The sequence below is a fragment of the Esox lucius genome, chromosome 16 (genome assembly GCF_011004845.1).
Source record: "Esox lucius isolate fEsoLuc1 chromosome 16, fEsoLuc1.pri, whole genome shotgun sequence".
In the NCBI taxonomy this organism is placed as follows: Eukaryota; Metazoa; Chordata; class Actinopteri; order Esociformes; family Esocidae; genus Esox; species Esox lucius.
In genome coordinates, this window is record NC_047584.1 from 33,354,628 (window position 1) to 33,374,659 (window position 20,032).

The 20,032-nt window shown below is 42.3% G+C and overlaps 2 protein-coding genes across 9 annotated transcripts; both read left to right on the forward strand.

Annotated features, from left to right (window-relative positions):
• The first annotated feature begins 725 nt into the window (after positions 1 to 725).
• Positions 726 to 7,345, forward strand: LOC105016622. Of its 7 annotated transcripts, none has more exons than XM_010880573.5 (8): positions 726 to 1,020; positions 3,359 to 3,471; positions 3,659 to 3,696; positions 3,819 to 3,889; positions 4,083 to 4,149; positions 4,315 to 4,518; positions 4,826 to 4,897; positions 6,264 to 7,345. In XM_010880573.5, the coding sequence occupies exons 1-8, from the start codon at positions 772 to 774 to the stop codon at positions 6,365 to 6,367; spliced, it is 918 nt and encodes a 305-aa protein (XP_010878875.3). In that variant the 5' UTR covers positions 726 to 771; the 3' UTR covers positions 6,368 to 7,345. The 7 variants fall into 7 exon arrangements, with proteins under 7 accessions (XP_010878875.3, XP_010878871.2, XP_010878874.1 ...); XM_010880569.5 differs by lacking the exon at positions 726 to 1,020 and adding an exon at positions 1,039 to 1,710; XM_010880572.5 differs by lacking the exon at positions 726 to 1,020 and adding an exon at positions 1,042 to 1,699.
• Positions 7,346 to 7,587: 242 nt separating this feature from the next.
• On the forward strand, positions 7,588 to 19,968 carry phf11 (PHD finger protein 11). Of its 2 annotated transcripts, none has more exons than XM_034286765.1 (14): positions 7,588 to 8,338; positions 8,804 to 8,908; positions 9,110 to 9,243; positions 9,378 to 9,427; positions 11,598 to 11,671; positions 11,832 to 11,854; positions 15,133 to 15,194; positions 15,296 to 15,365; positions 16,013 to 16,044; positions 16,249 to 16,295; positions 16,664 to 16,736; positions 17,220 to 17,804; positions 18,965 to 19,036; positions 19,223 to 19,968. In XM_034286765.1, the coding sequence occupies exons 1-14, from the start codon at positions 8,213 to 8,215 to the stop codon at positions 19,297 to 19,299; spliced, it is 1,530 nt and encodes a 509-aa protein (XP_034142656.1). In that variant the 5' UTR covers positions 7,588 to 8,212; the 3' UTR covers positions 19,300 to 19,968. The 2 variants fall into 2 exon arrangements, with proteins under 2 accessions (XP_034142656.1, XP_034142657.1); XM_034286766.1 differs by having other exon boundaries at positions 7,590 to 8,338; positions 11,604 to 11,671.
• The last annotated feature ends 64 nt before the right edge of the window (positions 19,969 to 20,032 follow it).

A 20,032-nucleotide genomic window follows, 5' to 3' on the forward strand; every position in this document is an offset into this window, starting at 1 on the left:
CACTACGAACATAAATCACAGTTGATATATAAAGACTTCACTGCAAATCCAAGACGGAGAGACCCCTCCCAGATTTACCATTCTGGTTTAGCAAGCACAGAATTTAATTATTTTCTGGGGGGGCATATTGAGGAACTTTGCTCTTCTTTCCTTGGTATATTTTGTTTATTTCTTCCTTTGACTGGCAAAAGCAAGAAGAAAAACATCCAGTAAATGTTTTGTGACAATTCCTGGTTTGCCCGCTTGTTTGTATTCCATGAAAATGTATTTGTTCCAGTATTTCTTTTTAGAGTGTGGAACCCTCTCTGTGTATGTGTGTATATGGGTGGCAACCAGGTTGGGATGCCCAAAAAAAAAATGTTTTTTTTATTGCTAAATGTTATTTGGACTGTGTATAAGACGCTTACACCTGAGCTATAGGAACCTTTGTTAGTGAACTTCTTTGCACGCATTAAACAAATTGCAGCGGCCACAAATAACGCGTTCCTTTGCTCAGACCCTGCTGACACATGCCAGATCTTACAATGCCTGGATACGTTATTTAAGTACCGGCTAACCACATCAAGCGCTATAGCAATCTGGCAGTAGATGACGAGGTATACACAATCGATGACGACGCAGGCCACCATTGGTCGGTGCGTGCGACGTCTGAGCAGGGAAACGCGACAACAACTGAATCACAATTACCATTATCCAAAGGACAACACTCTTGAACCTGCAGCGTTAGTTTACCGGTGCGCCACATAAATAAGATAAAAACAACAACAAAAAATGGAAATCAAAAAGCATACCACGGAAAACCAGAATTTGACTGAAAAAATTAAAAATAGGGAGCTCAGAATTGTGAAAAACAGAGCACGGGTTAAATCAAATGTTTGGAATCATTTTGGAATAATCATAAACGCTGAGAAACAACATGTGGATGGATTCGCAGCTTGCAAAAAGTGCAAACGGGTGTTAAGCTATGATAGTCAAAGAACAGGCACGTCCAGCTTGAAAAAACACATTGGGAGATGTACGGTAAGACGGCTATTGGTTGGACAGTAGCGGACTGTAGTGCATAAGAGCTAGTTTAACATGTACACTTATTGTCTATATCTCGGGTCGGGTTGCAGTTCTCGTCCATGCGGTTCGGGTTGGGGGAGGGTACAATCTCCAAATTGCGGTTTGCAGTCGGGTTCTACCGATGTATTGTTTTAGAGACAGTAATGATCTTTGGGGTGTGCTTGGCAGACATACATGCATACGAGGTTATGTTAAGGTGCTCGTGTGAAAGTTGGCTACTGTAAAGAGTAATCATTGATTTATTGTGTCCAAAATGTGCTTTGAGGTGTCAGCAAAGTGGAGCGAAGAAATTCGTCAGTTCAAGTATCGCGCATGCGCAATGATATATCAGTCTAACCCAGAATTCTAGGTTGGTAGCAACTGAAGCTATTTCAAGAGAGATTTCCATTACTTGAAATAAAATTGACGCTGTGAGACATGGAAAGTACAATCAGAGACCGTAAAAAATATAGAAGTCACACTTGGAGATATTTCAATGAAATCTCGTTCGAAAGTGTGACATGCAAGATGTGTGGAGCTGTTCTGAAGCGGACGAGCGGTAGCACAACATCCATGTTGAACCATTTAGAAAGGATCCATCATCTGTCGTTAAGACATATCAAAACACAGCAAGAGCTTATGGATATCGCTAGAGGTAAGACACATGTAAGTGTTTTATATAGTTATTAGCCGGGGATATTACGTAACTACATTAAATGTGTTTGATATCTGTGGACTGGTCTACAAGTTTATCGGCTTCGCTGGATCAGGTTGTACCGTATTTACTCTTTCACGGTGTCAGTATTTTTAATTGCAGGATTTAGTTTCACCACAAATGCTGTTAATACGGTATATGGTAAAACGTATTTCAGTCGCTAGTATCCTTTTCGATCGGGCGGCGTCATATACATTTATATAGTCAAGTTTTCCACTGATGCTATTCATTCATAAAATGTCTACGCCAAGTTTTCCCAGCGTTGGTTCAAATGCGCGGCGCAGGTTCGACAGAATAGAAGCTTCGGTGGCAAAATGTAAACACTGTCGCGGGAGTTTCAGGTGTAAACGAGGTTGCAATAGTGGAAGGATAAGGCATTTGGAATCTCGACATCTGAAAGGGCGGTAGCATACATAATCAAATAATTAGAAAAGTGTTTTCAGACAAGGCGATGACAACAAGACAAAAGCAACAGAGCAATGCGTGGAGTATTTTGAACTGCCAAAAACTCGTTTTAAAATTATTGACAACAAAATAGTCAGTCCCTTTTAATTTCCGGGGTTTGGCACACCATTCACTAATGTATCTAATAAACGCCGGGTCTAAATTCATTATTGTAAGGCATGGCGCCTCCAAGAAGAAAACACGACATCAAATTCAAGATGGCAGTGATCAAATTTGGAGAGCGAAATTCAGGCGAGGCAACAGCCAGGCATTTTGGAGTAGATCCAAAACGAGTGAGAGAATGGCGGAGTCAGAAAGTCGAACTTCAGCGTTTGTCTGAGGTGAATCAGAAGAGGGCTAGACTTCTAGGTGGTGGGAGGAAAAAAGCAAGTATTTTAATAGATGCTTGGCTCAAATAAAAGCCTGTGTCTAGTTCAGGTTGTATGCAGTGCTTAAAGCTATATCATAAGTTAATAATACATTATATTTCCACTAAACAAATGAGCAGATTTTAGCTTTTTATGCTGCCTGAAAATGTTTGTTTTGGAAAGCCATGTATGCTTGATAGCATGTATAATAAAGACAAACCATAAGGGGTCTCAGAACTAAAGATGTATCATTAAAGGGAATTAACAGACGATTAAAGACGATTAAAAAAATTGAAAAGCTGCCTAGTTTACGTAGTCCAAAATATTATACAACCTACATAAAGGAAAAGTCTGTGATTGTAGAAAAGGCATTAATAGGAATGGAAAGGGGCGCTAAAAGGAGCACAGCGCGGAAGTATATCCAGTAAAGGCGCGTTTGTCGAATATGCAAAAACACAAATACTAAATTATCTGCATGTTAAACCACATTTGGTACAAACACCAGGCTTTGAAGTGGTCGCTTTAGGTAGTAAAACAAACTATTAGCAGTGTATATAGCTTTTATCGTTATCATCCATCACGCAAGTAATTATTTTGGAAAATATATAACTTTAAACTACAAAACCATACAAAAAGCCTACGTGGTCGTAATTTTATTTTCAAGCTATAGTATTTTGTATACAACAGCCAAGCTATGTGTTTCTGTATAGATTTGGTAGTGGAAATGTAATATGCTTGCTTCAATTGGAAAAAGTGCCCTTGTTGATTAGTATTTGTTTTTCTTCAGTCATTGAAATACAATAAAAAAGAATCAACGGTAAAAGTGGAGAAAACGTTATCTAAGAGCACTCATGACGAGGATGAGGAAGAAGAGCTGCGCCCCAAGAGGGAGATGTCAAAGTGGGTATCCTGTAAATTGTTAGATAAAACAGTGGCCCCATCTTTTAGATTCTCTCTAAAAGAATTGTTCTCAGAAACATATTTAAACTTTTTAATTATTGATGTTTGATTTCACAATTCTAATGTCCAAGACATTTTCAAGGTTGTGATAGTTTGTGGGTTTCATTTTGTTTCTCTTTTTCTCCAGGGACAATGAAAATGCCTCTCTGGTAGCCTTGACAGAAGGTTGGTATAATTTCTATGTGTTTTATATATATCACATTATCATTGTAAGATGTTCTGTATACGTGAGCTTTTAGCTGATCATAGAAACCTTTTATCTGTTTCTCACCGCCTTGTGCCTGTAGTGGGGGCCCCAGAGCAGTTTGAGTTTCAGTATGGACTTGAAGGACCAACGTTTCACACTGATAACGGGGAGGTGAGTTGACACATGATGGAACGTGGTGATGAAATGAGGTTTTTCTCTTCCAGTTTTTATCCCATTGTGCTCCACACCCAACTTTTAATAGTTGAACATCTGTCCATGTGCTACCAGGCATGAACTTAGTCTACTTTTGCTATTCCTTATACTCAAACGGTTTGAGTCAAACCTCCTCTTTTCTTCTGTTCAGGACTCCAAGAGACATCTGTCCATTATCAAAGTGGAACAACTAGACCCTGTTCTCCCGGAACAGACCGGTAGGTGTGGACGGTCTCTTGATATATTCGATGTTTAGGATTTATTGCTAGTGTATGTACTAAACTAGTTTGAGATATAATAATTTATTGGGCTATCTCTGGTCAACCTACCAGTCAGAACATCCAATATTCCCTCATTCCTGGTCCAAAACATGTTTTCCCCAGACACCAGCTGTGGTTCTGGGTCACCCGATGGTTCGGGGCCCCCTGGCTCATCTGGGTCTGGCTCTGGGTCCGGTTTGAGTCCAGCTGCACAGTTCTTCGCCAAGTGCCACCAGGCAGGCTGCACACAGTTTGTCTTCTCAGAGTTCGCTTCACGCCTCAGCATAATCACTGAACGGATCACATCCCAACAGGCCAGCGAGGATGGTAAGTGATACCAGTCCAGTACATTGCGCTGACCGGGACTCTGCTGAGACTACTGATTTGAATGAGTATTCAATATTCTGGGTGCGGGGCTAATCCGAAAGATTGTCATTAAATAGGAAGCTACTCAGTTCAAGAGTTGACGGTACCTGATTGGCTGAAGTCCAGCTGATGATTAAGGAAACTTCTGATTGTAGCACAGGATCAGAAAAGGGAAAGATAGTAACAAAAATGACGGCCCCTTTCCACTGGGAGCGCCTCCTTGTTGTCTGCTTAGACTTATGAACATTTAAAAAAAATCTGTTCACAGATTTCAACCTCACCCTGAAAGTGCTGGAGGCTTCTGGGATGCTGCCAGACATCTTTGCTAAGAGAGACCAAGGTGATGTATTTCATTCACCTGCCCCATGATTTACAATTGTTGTAGTGCGTTTAACCCTTTGCTCCTCCATATTGGAATCCTGGTGCGTAACCATGACTACCTAATCACAGACTCAGAACAAAAATATTTAGTAATGATTGATTAGGTTCTGGTGGAGCTGTTTGAGAACCGGAAATGTGTGCCAAACATGGGTGGAACCTCCTCTTCCCTTTCAAACAATTCAAAGATTTTTCCGTCAAACATTTATCGGTCTGAACGGCAGTGATTTATAAACTGGATGATTAGCTTTAGTAGTTTTCAAATTGTAAGTATAGCTTACATCACAGTGATGGATTTAAAAAAATTAAACATCTTTTAAACTTTGTCTATTTGGACTTTAGTCATAGCTAAAGAGATGAGAATCTCACTGAACTTTGGTTAAATTAGGGGTTGAAGTAAGCTGTTTCTACATCACCTCATACAAATGAGCGAACATGTCATCAGAGCCGAGTTGGTCTGGATATTTTAGGGAGGGGCTGTCAGAACCAGGGGACGGCGGGCCGTCAGAACCAGGGGACGGCGGGCCGTCAGAACCAGGGGACGGCGGGCCGTCAGAACCAGGGGACGGCGGGCCGTCAGAACCAGGGGACGGCGGGCCGTCAGAACCAGGGGACGGCGGGCCGTCAGAACCAGGGGACGGCGGGCCGTCAGAACCAGGGGACGGCGGGCTGCTGGACTTTCATTGTCTTCGGACACTGCAGTCTGAGGACGGGCGCTACAACCATATGCTGGTATTACTGAAGTGCCCTGCTTGGTCACGCGTGCCAACCTCGGCGGTGTCCTGTCAGCAGACATGGGTCCTGGAGGAAAGATGCCACTCTAATGCCATGCTAGGAGGACATGAGATCTTGTCCCACACCTCCCGAGTACCAGGCTCTAAAGACTCGTTGCTGCCACTGTCCAAAGTCCTCCTGGCTGTGTTGCAGATCAAGACGATACCTGACGATTTCAGCTGCCAGTCTGATAACCAGCCCCCTCCACCCAGTTGTCTCTGTCCTTGTCCGTCTGGTCATGTTTCTGACCTTGTTTAGGATTTATAGACTCTGGATACAACCCAAATGCATTTACTAATTATTACAATTTGTACTCTTAAAATGTTCACCCTGCACAGACAGAAGAGGACTGGTCACCCCTCTGAGCTTGGTTCCTCTCTAGGTTTCCAAAATGTTGGTCCCTTTTAGGGAGTTTTTCCTAACCACTGTGCTTCAACATTCTTGTTGTTTGCTCCTTGGGGTTTCAGGCTGGGTGTTTTGTAAAAGCACTTTGTGACAACTGCTGATGTAAAAAGGGCTTTGTAAATGAATGTGATTTCTCTCCCGTTGCTCAGAAATGGAGAAGAGACTGAGGGAGCTGCAGAAGGAGACGGAATCACTGAGAACGGCCCGGTCTGCCATGAGAGATGCCTGTATCATGAGCTTCTCTTCAGCATGACAGTCCCCTGCCCAACACCACACCGGGTTCTTTGTAGATCATGTCGTTATTTGTTTCCCTTCGGGACCAAAGAAGGATTATATCAGTCTGGGTACCCAAACTTGCACTGGCCAAACGCTCCGCCCACAAACGTGTTTGTTCTCTGCAATGAGTCTGGATTAGGGTACCTCTATTGATTTTTAATACACGCTTTCTAACCGTTTTGATTGGTCACAGAAATAAATTGGTTATCACAGCCAGAACTTGTGGTTAAATTAGCATTTCGAAAATGATTTGATTCTGATTAGGTTGACATGATTTGTACAACATTTCGACGTCACAAAAAACGTCAGTGGTGACAGTCTCGGACTGATGTAGTGAACGACAGAGTAGCAGAATATTCCGATTTTGACTCGTCGGGCAAGAAAGGTTTGGGACCTGGAGGTTTTAGTGTGTCTGATCACCTGTTCAGGAGAACTCACATGCCTACTTCAGGAGAGTGGAAACGGACTCGTAAATATTTCTGTTTTTCAAGGATTTTGTCAATCGTTGGAATCATAAGTAGACAGAGGAAAAGGGTGGATGCATGTGGAGACGGAGGTCAAGGGCGGAGACTGGTATTAAACTTCGTTCCCCCTTGTGGTGCCGCATGTGTTCAAGGATCTGGGACTTTTACCACTAGAATATGGATCCACACACAGATCCTACATTTAACCAAATGTAAATCAATGAAACTGTGTATATTTGCCATATTTTTCTACCTCTTGTTAAAACTTTTTAAGTCTGTTATGAAGCAGTTTATTGCAGCATGCCCACTGAGTTGGGATATGTAAATAACTAGTAGATCATCTCTGAAGGTCAGAGGTTGTAACAGATGTAATGGTTAGGTCAGTCTTTTAGGATGACTTCAGAAAATATTCAGACCACTTTCTCAACATTAATTTGTAACTGATGTCATTTTTTCTAATAATCTTACACACATCAGACCCATAACGACAACGAAATTTGAGACAATTTGAAAAAGTAAATATTTAATGTATGTAAGTATGAATACTTCCCCAAGCCACTTATGTAGTAATGTGTCTGTAAACCAATGGATCAACTTTCCGGTTGAATTGTGTGCTTGTGTACCTGAGCAAAGCTGAGAGCTGTTGCAATGTTTTGAGAATGCATTAAACATCGGTTTTGTCAATTAGAAATAGCCTTTAAATTATTTAAGTTAATTTTGTGCTTACAACTACAGAAGTGTAAATCTTACATTTAACTTGTTTCTTTCAGTATTTGAATTTCCGAATGGACAACGTTTTTCTTGCAGTTACTAGATCTTTGGCTTCAGTGGCGTAGCTGTCGGCAGTGTGGCTGCACCTGGGCCCGCGTTGTGGGCCGTGCAAATAAATATTTATTTTATATTGTGGTATTCTATATGATTATCACATTCATACGTCGGCTGTGAGGTTTGTGGCGACTGTAAGGAAAGGTTGCACCACGGCCCGGGGTCATCACGCTACGTCACAATTTGGCATGCATAATGTAGGCTGCACAACCTCTCTCTGGGTCCCCCAAGTGCACTGAAACTGATACAACACCGAGTTTTGCTTTCGCATTCCGAAGAAACGAAACTAATCCACACCACAACTCTAGGGCAGCGTTGCCAGATAGGGACGATCACCTATGTTGAGCATTTTTAATGATAGTGAGCGGGCAAAAATGGGCCTGGGCAGGTCGATTTACCGATAGGGTTGTATAGAACACTGGGCTAAATGCAATAAAATCTGGCAACCCTGTTTGAGGGGTGATGCAACGGACGTTGTCGAAGCCCGCTGAAACTTGCTAGAACCTAATGTTTTTGGTAAATAAATCTCAAGAATGGCTCCTGATCGAAGTGGAAGAGAATTGGAAGAGCAATGCCTACTTTGTAAAAGTTCTGAGGAGAATGAGACCACTGGACCGTTATCGACAAAAGAGAATGTTACTGCCCACCAGAACTGCTTGGTAAGATTTATAAATCTGGGTTTCTGTGATTAGTCCCCGGGGTTACGTTGTGTTGCTTGTGAAGATTCAATGATGGTAGCAGACTAGTAACGACACCCTTGCATGAAAATTGTACAAAGAAATTGGATTATGTAATTATTTTATAAAAAAAAAAACATTTGTCACGCAATTGCGAAAACTATTCATAGGCCTAGCTAATTATCCAAAATCCTAAAATATATTACTACTACTTTACTCCATCAACCCCCCCCCCCCCCCCCAAAAAAAATAACGTTTTGTACTCTGTTGTTTTTAAACAAACATCTTAGAAGCATCTAATCTTAAACTCATTAGTGGCCTGTCACTTTATATATTTAATTTGTTTTGTTAAATAATATTGATCAAAAAAAATGTTATCATCTGTCCAGCTTTTTTGGGGAATTCTCGACGGCCCCTTAAATTCTTCTCCATATGTTTTGTGTGCAGTTCTACTCATCTGGGATATTTTGTAAATGCACTCCTGAGTTTGACGACTTGTTTGGTTTCTCTGTGGAAGATGTCCGCAAAGAGACAAAGAGGGGAAACCGACTGGTGAGGTTATTTGAATGTTCCCTGTGGTTGTTTCAGCGTTTCCCTTGGTTGTTTGAACATTGTTTGAAAGAATTATGCCCAACACAATCATTTTAACAAATTAAGTCAAATATGTTTTAATAATGGTTGATGTTTAGTCCGGTGTGATGGCTTAGCTTGGCCTAATATCTTGGTAAAAGCTGTTCTCTTCCTCCAACCCAGACTTGCCATAGGTGTAAGAAGAAAGGGGCCACGGTGGGTTGTGAGGTGAAACACTGTTCGAGGTCCTACCACTTCCCCTGCTCTGTGCTCGACAAGGCCTACATTAGCGAAGACAGCACAAAAGGGGAATATATGTGAGGCACAATGCTTTCTTTCCTAATGAACAACTGTAAAGTACATTAAAGAGAACTTGTTCATAAATTTGGTACTACCAGAAACCGGTCAAGACCTTGGTATGGAATGAGCTTCTCTGCGTTTTTTTTTTCAGGATGTACTGTCTGAAACATAATCCAAATTCATCAACTGAGATGGTCGCTGGTGAGTTTTATGTCCGGATTAATTCTGGCAGGCTAGGTAGATTGCTAGGTATATAACAGGAATCAGTTAATCTCCCTGTTTCCATCTGGATGTGATTAGTCTGATCAGTCAGACAGGGCATGTGTTTTCTTGGCTTGTATCCAGTCCAGCTGGTCGTTTCAGCAGAAAGCAAGGAGTGAATGAGATGTTCCTTCGGCTGGTTCTTGACAGTTGTTTTCTCCAGTCCTTGTTGTGAGGAATCAAATGCAGATTGAAATCCCTTATCAGTGTCAATTTGTAAACTAAGTATTTAGCAAGTAAAATATACATAAATATACATAGTTTTTATTCTGCTTTGGATTATTTTTGGTAATGATTTGACCAACTTTATTCTGGGCCCCTCCCACACATTGAAGCTCCGCCTCCAAGTGCATATACAGTGGGGAGAACAAGTATTTGATACACTGACGATTTTGCAGGTTTTCCTACTTACAAAGCATGTAAAGGTCTGTAATTTTTATCATAGGTACACTTCAACTGTGAGAGACGGAATCTAAAGTCCAGAAAATCACATTGAATGATATTTAAATAATTAATTAGCATTTTATTGCATGACATAAGTATTTGATCACCTACCAACCAGTAAGAATTCCGGCTATCACCGACCTGTTCGTTTTTCTTTAAGAAGCCCTCCTGTTCTCCACTCATTACCTGTATTAACTGCACCTGTTTGAACTGGTTACCTGTATAAAAGACACCTGTCCACACACTCAATCTAACAGACTCCAACCTCTCCACAATGGCCAAGACCAGAGAGCTGTGTAAGGACATCAGGGATAAAATTGTAGACCTGCACAAGGCTGGGATGGGCTACAGGACAATAGGAAAGCAGCTTGGTGAGAAGGCAACAACTGTTGGCGCAATTATTAGAAAATGGAAGAAGTTCAAGATGACGGTCAATCTCCCTCGGTCTGGGGCTCCATGCAAGATCTCACCTCGTGGGGCATCAATGATCATGAGGAAGGTGAGGGATCAGCCCAGAAGTACACGGCAGGACCTGGTCAATGACCTGACGAGAGCTGGGACCACAGTCTCAAAGAAAACCATTAGTAACACACTACGCCGTCATGGATTAAAATCCTGCAGCGCACGCAAGGTCCCCCTGCTCAAGCCAGCGCATGTCCAGGCGGTCTGAAGTTTGCCAATGACCATCTGGATGATCCAGAGGAGGAATGGGAGAAGGTCATGTGGTCTGATGAGACAAAAATAGAGCTTTTTGGTCTAAACTCCACTCGCCATGTTTGGAGGAAGAAGAAGGATGAGTACCACCCCAAGAAGACCATCTCAACCATGAAGCTTGGAGGTGGAAACATAATTTTTGGGGATGCTTTTCTGCAAAGGGGACAGGACGACTGCACCGTATTGAGGGGAGAATGGATGGATAGGGCCATGTATCGCAAGATCTTGCCCAAAAACCTCCTTTCCTCAGTAAAAGCATTGAAGATGGGTCGTGGCTGGGTCTTCCAGCATGACAACGACCCGAAACACACAGCCAGGGCAACTAAGGAGTGGCTCTGTAAGAAGCATCTCAAGGTCCTGGAGTGGCCTAGCCAGTCTCCAGACCTGAAGCCAATAGAAAATCTTTGGAGGGAGCTGAAAGTCCGTATTGCCCAGCGACAGCCCCGAAACCTGAAGGATCTGGAGAAGGTGGAGGAGTGGGCCAAAATCCCTGCTGCAGTGTGTGCAAACCTGGTCAAGAACTACAGGAAACGTATGATCTCTGTAATTGCAAACAAAGGTTTCCAAAAAAAAAAAAAAAAAAAAAAATCTTTTCTGAGGTATCAAATACTTATGTCATGCAATAAAATGCAAATTAATTACTAAAAAATCATACAATGTGATTTTCTGCATTTCTGTTTTAGATTCTGTTACTCACAGTTGAAGATTACCTTTGATAATAATTACAGACTTCTGCATGCTTTGTAAGTGGGAAAACCTGCAAAATTTGCAGTGTATCAAATACTTGTTCTCCCCACTGTGTGCCATACAGCATGGGTTCAAATCCCTCCCACTGCTCTTTCCACAAAAACTCTTTCCTGTATTTTTAAACATTGTTAATATTTATGAAGGATAAAATGTGAGTGGAAAGGTATGTTTATAAATGCATTTCTTTATGTTTTAATTTCAATTGACTTAGAGGCTGGACCCTCATCACACAATAATGTCTCCAAAACGCCTGAAAACCAACATCAGAAAACACTCAAGGTCTATATTTGAGCATTTTATATTTAATATAAAAGTAACTTGTACTTTTAATGTACTCAATGTCCTAATCTTAATATAATCATAAAACAATATTGTGTTGGTAATGTTATGGTAAGACAATCTCCTAGTGTTAATGGCTTTCTCTTTGCTGTTGGAACAGAGACGACTGAGCTTCTCTAATGAGTAAGTATAGGTTTAATGTACAGTGCTTTTGGAAAGTATTCAGACCCCTTCATTTTCTCCACATGTTGTGTTATAGTCAGAATTTAGAATGGATTACATTTATAATTTCTTTGCTATGAACCTAAACACAATCCCGCATAGTGACTGAAATGTGTGCAAATGCAAGTTAAAAAAATTCAATATTTCATGTAAATAAGTATTCAGATGATGTGCTTCGGGTCCCTGCTATTGTGAAAATAACAATGCCGACTGTTTTGAGTACAAGCTAGTTTTGAGTACAAGCTAGTACAAGCTAAGCTATCACTATTCCTGTGTTGATTAGAAATAGAAGGAATCGTGAGCATGCAACCCATAAAGTAAACTTGTCTAATCTGTTAACTGTAACACGTCAACCTACTAGTCCAGGAACCCCTATTATATCTATTAAGCTGGCTTTACTTAAGATCAGATCTCTCGCCAACAAATCATTCTTGGTCAATGACATTATAATATCCTACAACCTAGATGTTATGTTTCTCACTGAAACGTGGCTAACAGAAGATTGTAGTACTACTATTCTTAACCAGACAGCAGCTGAAAAATGTGGCTATATGAATATGTGTCGAAATGGTAGGAAAGGAAGAGGAGTGGCTGCCCTATTCAAAGATACATTCCAGTGCAAAGAAAATACACTAGGTAATTATATTTCATTCTAGGTAACAGAATACCTCTGTTTTACATTGAAGGGTACCCCCAAAATTGTATTTTTAACCATTAACAGACCTCCACGATATTCTGCAAATGTTTTTGATTTTGCTGAACTACTCTCTGTTATATCAGTTGATTATAACATGTTTATTATTACAGGGGATTTTAACATCCACGTAGATAATAGTACAGACAATAGTGGCAAATAACTTTTTGCACCACTCTGACACTTTTGATCTCACTCAACATGTGAAATAGCGTACAAACACTCAAGGCCACATTCTAGATCTCTAAAGGTCTGGATATTTCCTCTGTCATGGTTAAAGACTTGGCCCTGTCTGATCATTTCTGTTTCTTTTTTGATTCACTTATCTCCCCAAATGTTCTAGTAAACTCTGTTTCTGTTAAGAAAAGGTACATTAATGAGAGTACAAATGCTCAGTTTGTTGAAACCATAGCTATCTCTCCAACAATAATTGCTGAGTCGGTTGATGTACTCCTGGATAATTTTAATGCCAAAATATTGAATGTCATGGATCGTGTTGTACCGGTAAAGGTAAAGAAAACTATGAGCAAACAGAAAACACCATGGAGAACCACCATGATGGTAAGAACCCTGAAAAGAGAATGTAGGAAAGCAGAACGTAAGTGAAGGAAAACTAAACTTCAAATCCACTATGACATCTATATACAAAGCCTTGGTAGCTTCAACAATGAGTTACACAGGGCCAGACAGCAACATTTATCAGGAATGATCAACAAAAATATCAATAATACCTGCACTCTATTTGTCATGGTCGACAAGCTTACAAACCCAATAAAGCAGATAGCGTCAGAACTCATGTCCACTGTGAAATGTAATGAATTTAGATGAACCATCAGAACTACACAGTCTAACAAGGACTCTGTACCATCACAACGACCACCAAGACATAACTTGGTTATTATGTCGCATTTTAATACAATTGATCAAAAATCCCTAGAAGAAACAGTTCGACATCTTAAAGCTTCCACTTGCTGTCTCGACACACTGTCATCAGACATTTTTTTTGACAGTTGTTTCTATAACAATGGACCTACAGCAAATAGTTAATAGCTCTCTGCAATTAGGCATTTTCCCAATGTCTCTAAAAACTGCTGCCATTAAGCCCCTATTAAAAAAGAGAACACTGGATGCATCTATAATGAACAACTATAGACCTGTATCAAATCTCCCTTTTCTAGCCAAGATCATTGAGAAGGTTGTCTTCAATAAACTCAGCAATTTTGTGACCTCAAGTGGTCTCTTAGACACATTTCTGTCAGCTTTCCAACCTCACCACAGTACTGAAACGGCCCTGATCAAAGTTTTAAATGATATACGTCTGAATACTGATTCTGATAAAATAACAGTTCTGGTTCTATTAGATCTCAGTGCAGCATTTGACACTGTAGATCATAGAACACTTATAGGTAGGCTGGAAAATTGGGTAGGACTCTCCGGGACAGTCCTTGATTGGTTCAGATCTTATCTAGATGGCTGGAGTTACTTTGTCACCATTGGTAATCAGGAATCTGATAGGGTGGCTATGACATGCAGAGTTCCCCAGGGATCAGTTCTCAGACCGCTTTCTTCAATCTCTATATGCTACCTCTGGGCCAAATTCTACAGAACAACAACATTAACTACCACAGCTATGCCGATGATACTCAAATATATATGGCTCTCGAACCCTATGACAACAGCTCAATAGACTCTCTGTGTCACTGTATAGAGCACATAAATACCTGGATGAACCAAAATTGATCACAATTAAACCATTATTTTGTGTTTGGCAACAAAAATAAAATAAGTATTAGTAAAGAGCTGGATTCTCGGGCCCTTAAAACCAGGGATCAAGGGCGTAATCTTGGTGTTCTGACTCAGACCTCACATTTACCAGTCATATCAAAGCGGTCACCAAAACAGCATTCTATCATCTAAAATATATAGCCAGAATCAAAGGCTTGGTGTCCCAAAAAGACTAAGAGAAGCTCATCCATGCTTTTATCTCTAGTAGGGTTGACTACTGTAATGGCCTCTTAACTGGACTCCCGAAAAAGCTGTAAAACAATATAAATAGACTTGCTTGCTTTATTCAGCACTTTGTAGAAGTGCCTTTGACAACGATCACAGCTTTGAGTCTCATTGTTCCTTGCAGAACCTCTCCAACTCTTTCAGATAGAATGGGCAGCTTGGGTGAATCTGCAGGTCTGCCCACAGTAATTCAGTGGGGTTTGGCTGGGCCACTTAAAGATATTCCCAGACTTATATTAAAGCCGTTCCAGCTTTGTCTTGTTTGTGTGCTTCCAATTATTGTTTTGCTGGATGCATCTGAACTCAATGCGGAGTGTCATGACCAACAGTCTGAATACTTCTATACATGAGATTTAATGTGTCATTTTCAGTAGGTACTTTTCTTTTGATGCTGTCCAGCTTTCCTGTCCTGTCCTGTTTGATGTTTTAAGTGCATGTTTCTTTCTTTTTGGTTGTAAGTGAATGAGTCACACATCCGACTAGAATATTTTGTCATTATTTTCTAACTAGTATCTGTTCTCTCATTCTGTCACAGACAGGAAGTGACATCCCAAAAAAAGGTTAAGGGGAGGATAGTGGATGATTCCTTCTGCTCAGGTTGCTATGTCATTCTAGTCACATCTTTTCCTTTCCTTCATTTTATAAAAACCAATATATAAGCGATACATTGTATTCATTAGTAGTTTGATCCTGAACAGGTGGAGATGTGGATGAGGCTGACATTGGGCTCCCCCCACTGGAGTCGGATCTGGAAGACTCTGCAAACCAGTGAGTAATGGGCTCAATTAGTTGTTTGTGTTTGTACACAACCATAGGTGCAGAGCTACTATAGAATACTTAATTAGGACACTTAGAATACTTAATTAGCTTAAAAGGCTAATACTGTTCTTTTATTAAGAGAAGAAGAGGCAACAAGGCGTGTCATTGTTTAAAATGTAGTCTTGTAAACAGTAGAGGAAGAGTTCCACTCAGTGCCCTTTTAATAACTAATGCTCCTAATTCCGTGATTTTTGACAATGTTTGGCCCCGCTGGATGTCAGGTCAATCAGACTTAGTTATGCCAGTGTCAATCAGACTTAGTTATGCCAGTGTCATGTGACATGACCGTGGCCCGTGTGACGCTTGGTGGAGGTGGGAACAGGCCAAGTCAGCACACTACAACACATGTTCAAGTATAATTGAAGTAACAAGTAAACACAAAATATTCAGTACGTATTGTATTGGATCATAAGGCACAAAAGTCTATGTTTGGTCTGGGAAGTGAGAAAACACAAGCGTGGCACATTCTTGGTGAAGTTGTTTTTATAGATGGTGGTCTTTTCGGTGCTGAGCTGTTTATTGTACAACAAACATTTAGGTTGCATGCCCTTGTGCTGTGTCGTGATACTGGAAAAATCATATTTCTCTATTCACAGAACTCCTGCGGAAGTCTCCACACTCACCTCAAGTAAAATACACACACACACACACACAATGCAATACACACACACACACAATGCAATACACACACACACACACACACACAATGCAATACACACACACACACACACACACACAATGCAATACACGCACACACACACACAATGCAATACACACACACACACACACAATGCAATAAGGCTCACTATCAAACTGAACTTGTTTTTCTCAGAAAACGCGCTTGAAGATATAGATGACGATGTAACAATCATTGACTCAGTAGGTTACACAGCTTTCTGAGTATTGTTTTCAACTGTACAGTGTCTCTGTCCCCGGCAACTGTAGAGTATATATCCCTGTCAACTGTATGGTATCTCTGTCCCTGGCAACTGTATGGTATCTCTGTCCCTGGCAACTGTATGGTATCTCTGTCCCTGTCAACTGTATGGTATCTCTGTCCCTGTCAACTGTATGGTATCTCTGTCCCTGTCAACTGTATGGTATCTCTGTCCCTGTCAACTGTATGGTATCTCTGTCCCTGTCAACTGTATGGTATCTCTGTCCCTGTCAACTGTATGGTATCTCTGTCCCGGTCAACTGTATGGTATCTTTGTCCCGGACCAACTGGTGGTTTGATCTCCCTCCAGGATTCAGAGTCTGAGAGTCTGCTGTTGCCGGTCACTTTGTGTTTGGGGTCTATCAAATCCTATCAGGAATCAGGTGGCTACATCCCTCCTCCTGCATTTCTTCACCTATCAGATTAGTTCTAGAAAAAACACCAGTGGAGAAGTGTCCGCTGATGCAAAACATTATTTTTAGAATGAGTACTTTCTCAAAGTAGAAAAATACTAATCAGTTTATATAGAGTACTGTTGTTATAACCAAAGAGAACTGTCTCATCTTGAACTACAATGTTAAATCTCAAAGCTCAAAAAGTCCAGTCAGAACCAGTTTCATCCAGGCTCATGAATCGGACATTGATTCAGTGACTCTCCTTCTACCATTTCTGTACTTTTGCACATATTCTAGACACGTACATAGACACAAGTAATTTGTCTCTAGGAGACACAGCGTGACTGGTCAAAAGACCAGTTTATGAAGAGAAACATCAGAACCGGCTGTGTCTTCTCTGTCCTCCCAGAGGGCAGCTCCAAGCCGTCTAATACAGCTTGTCAAGATGTGGTTCTGTGCTTCACCTCTTAGGTCGACACGGCGGCTCTCTCACTGCGAGTCATAATCCCATCTCGCCTGCCGACACCGGCACCCCGGAATGCACAGTCTCCCGGTCAGCGTCCCCTGTGCCCCCGGTCTCCCGGTCAGTGTCCCCGGTCTCCCGGTCAGCGTCCCCTGTGCCCCCGGTCTCCCGGTCAGCGTCCCCTGTGCCCCCGGTCTCCCGGTCAGTGTCCCCGGTCTCCCGGTCAGCGTCCCCTGCGCCCCCGTTCTCCCGGTCAGTGTCCCCTGTGCCCAAGGTCACCCCAGAGTCCCCTTTCTCCCCAGTCTCCCCAGAGTCCCTGGTCCCGGCGGTCCTCACTAAGTCCCCTGTTGCCCGGAAGTCCATGGTCCCCCCAGAGTGCCCCCTGGTCGCTGCGTTGCCATCTTCCTCCGTTCCTTGTTTTCCGGGTCCGGATTCACCCAGCGGTTCTGCTTCTGACTCCAGCACTGCGGTCAGCAGAATGTTCTGGAGGAGGTGCAATGAGGCTCAGTGCACAGAATCCTTGTTTGATGCCTTAATATTGGACCTGGTTGGCATGTCCAAGAGGATCATTTCAGACCGGGCCAGTCAGGAAGGTGAGTGGGACAGCTAGGCGGTGAAACCAACCCCCCCAACATATCGATCACTGCATGGTTACAATAACCCCCCCCCAACATATCGATCACTGCGTGGTTACTATTAACCCCCCCCCCCCAACATATCGATCACTGCATGGTTACTATTAACCCCCCCCCAACATATCGATCACTGCATGGTTACAATAACCCCCCCCCCAACATATCGATCACTGCATGGTTACTATCAACCCCCCCCCCAACATATCGATCACTGCGTGGTTACAATCAGCCCCCCCCCAACATATCGATCACTGCATGGTTACAGTCAAACCCCCCCCCCAACATATCGATCACTGCATGGTTATAGTCAACCCCCCCCCCCAACATATCGATCACTGCATGGTTACTATCAACCCCCCCCCCCAACATAACGATCACTGCATGGTTACTATCAGCCCCCCTCAACATATCGATCACTGCGTGGTTACAGTCCCCCCCCCCCAACATATCGATCACTGCATGGTTACAGTCAAACCCCCCCCCCCCCAACATATCGATCACTGCGTGGTTACAGTCAAACCCCTCCCCCCAACATATCGATCACTGCGTGGTTACAGTCAACCCCCCCCCCCCCCACATATCGATCACTGCATGGTTATAGTCAACCCCCCCCCCCCGACATATCGATCACTGCATGGTTACAGTCAACCCCCCCCCCCCACATATCGATCACTGCATGGTTATAGTCAAACCCCCCCCCCCCAACATATCGATCAGTGCGTGGTTACAGTCAACCCCCCCAACATATCGATCACTGCATGGTTACTATCAACCCCCCCCCAACATATCGATCACTGCGTGGTTACAGTCAACCCCCCCCCCCCACATATCGATCACTGCATGGTTACCCCCCCAACATATCGATCACTGCGTGGTTACAGTCAACCCCCCCCCCCCCCCCCCCACATATCGATCACTGCGTGGTTACAGTCAACCCCCCCCCCCCCCCCACATATCGATCACTGCATGGTTATAATCAAACCCCCCCCACCCCCCCCCCCGACATATCGATCACTGCATGGTTACTATCAACCCCCCCCCAACTTATCGATCACTGCGTGGTTACAAAAGCATATTTCATAACTCTCATTTAACCTCTGTCACATCTGTTTTTTCAGATTGTGACCTTGCTCTGAACGTGATGAAGGCTTCTGGGAAATTACCCCAGATGCTCTCACAGCAGGAAGACGGTGAGTTAGTTTGTTAATAACGGGTGAACAGGTGTTTGTGTTGCGAATAAGCTGCTTGTTTTCAGCCCCTATGACGAAGCCTATATTTGTTCAGACCACACCCCCTAGTGTGCTTCAGAAGTGTTTCTGTGTATTGCCTTAAAAAATACCAAGTCAAATGTTATATCTTCTCCTTCCTTTATTCAGAGTTTAAGAAGGCACAGAGTGAGCTACAGAGAGCTGCAGCAGCCATAAGGGAAGCCAGATCAACTTTGGAGAAATAAGCAGCGCTGCCAGACAAAACCCCATCTCCTATAATAGTGGTGGGGAATTACTTGTCCTTATGGGATTTTAGAGTTCTGCTGTGAAGAAATGTGTTCTACTTTCAAACCTTCTTATAATCTTAAAAACTAAAATTTTATGCTTTCAAACCACAAACTTGGGAACAAATGATGAAACAAGCAGAAGTCCAACAAAGCTCCTACAATCACCGTCCACTTTGTGGTATGCCTGTCTCGTACCCGGGTCCCTGTTTACTGCCCTCCATTTCAAGGTTGACATTGTGCTTCCAGAGAACCTGCTACACACCACTACTGTAAAAAGTGGATATTTCAGTATTTGTGTCACTTTCTGTCACCTGACCTTTCTCCTTTCATGAACTAGTGTCCGGTGAGTGTATATGTATAACTTCTGTACTGTGGACCTGTTTTGGTTCAGTCTAGTCTGTATTAATTGTGACTGAGCCAACACACAGCACTCTGCATGGGAGCAGTTAACAATGGAAACAGTGAATATACATCACATTATTGCGATGAACTTGTGCAATACAGGATTTAATCAGGGCCTAACAGGATTTAATGGAGGTACTGCCAAATCATGTCAGGAGAATTGCCGGCCCATCACAAACTGCTCCTCCTCATTCTTCTGTTTAATAATTTGTATTTGCTCACTTTTTCATTCTAGCCAAATGCATACATTTCTGTGATGCCATATTTGCATTTTTTAAACAATGTTGTG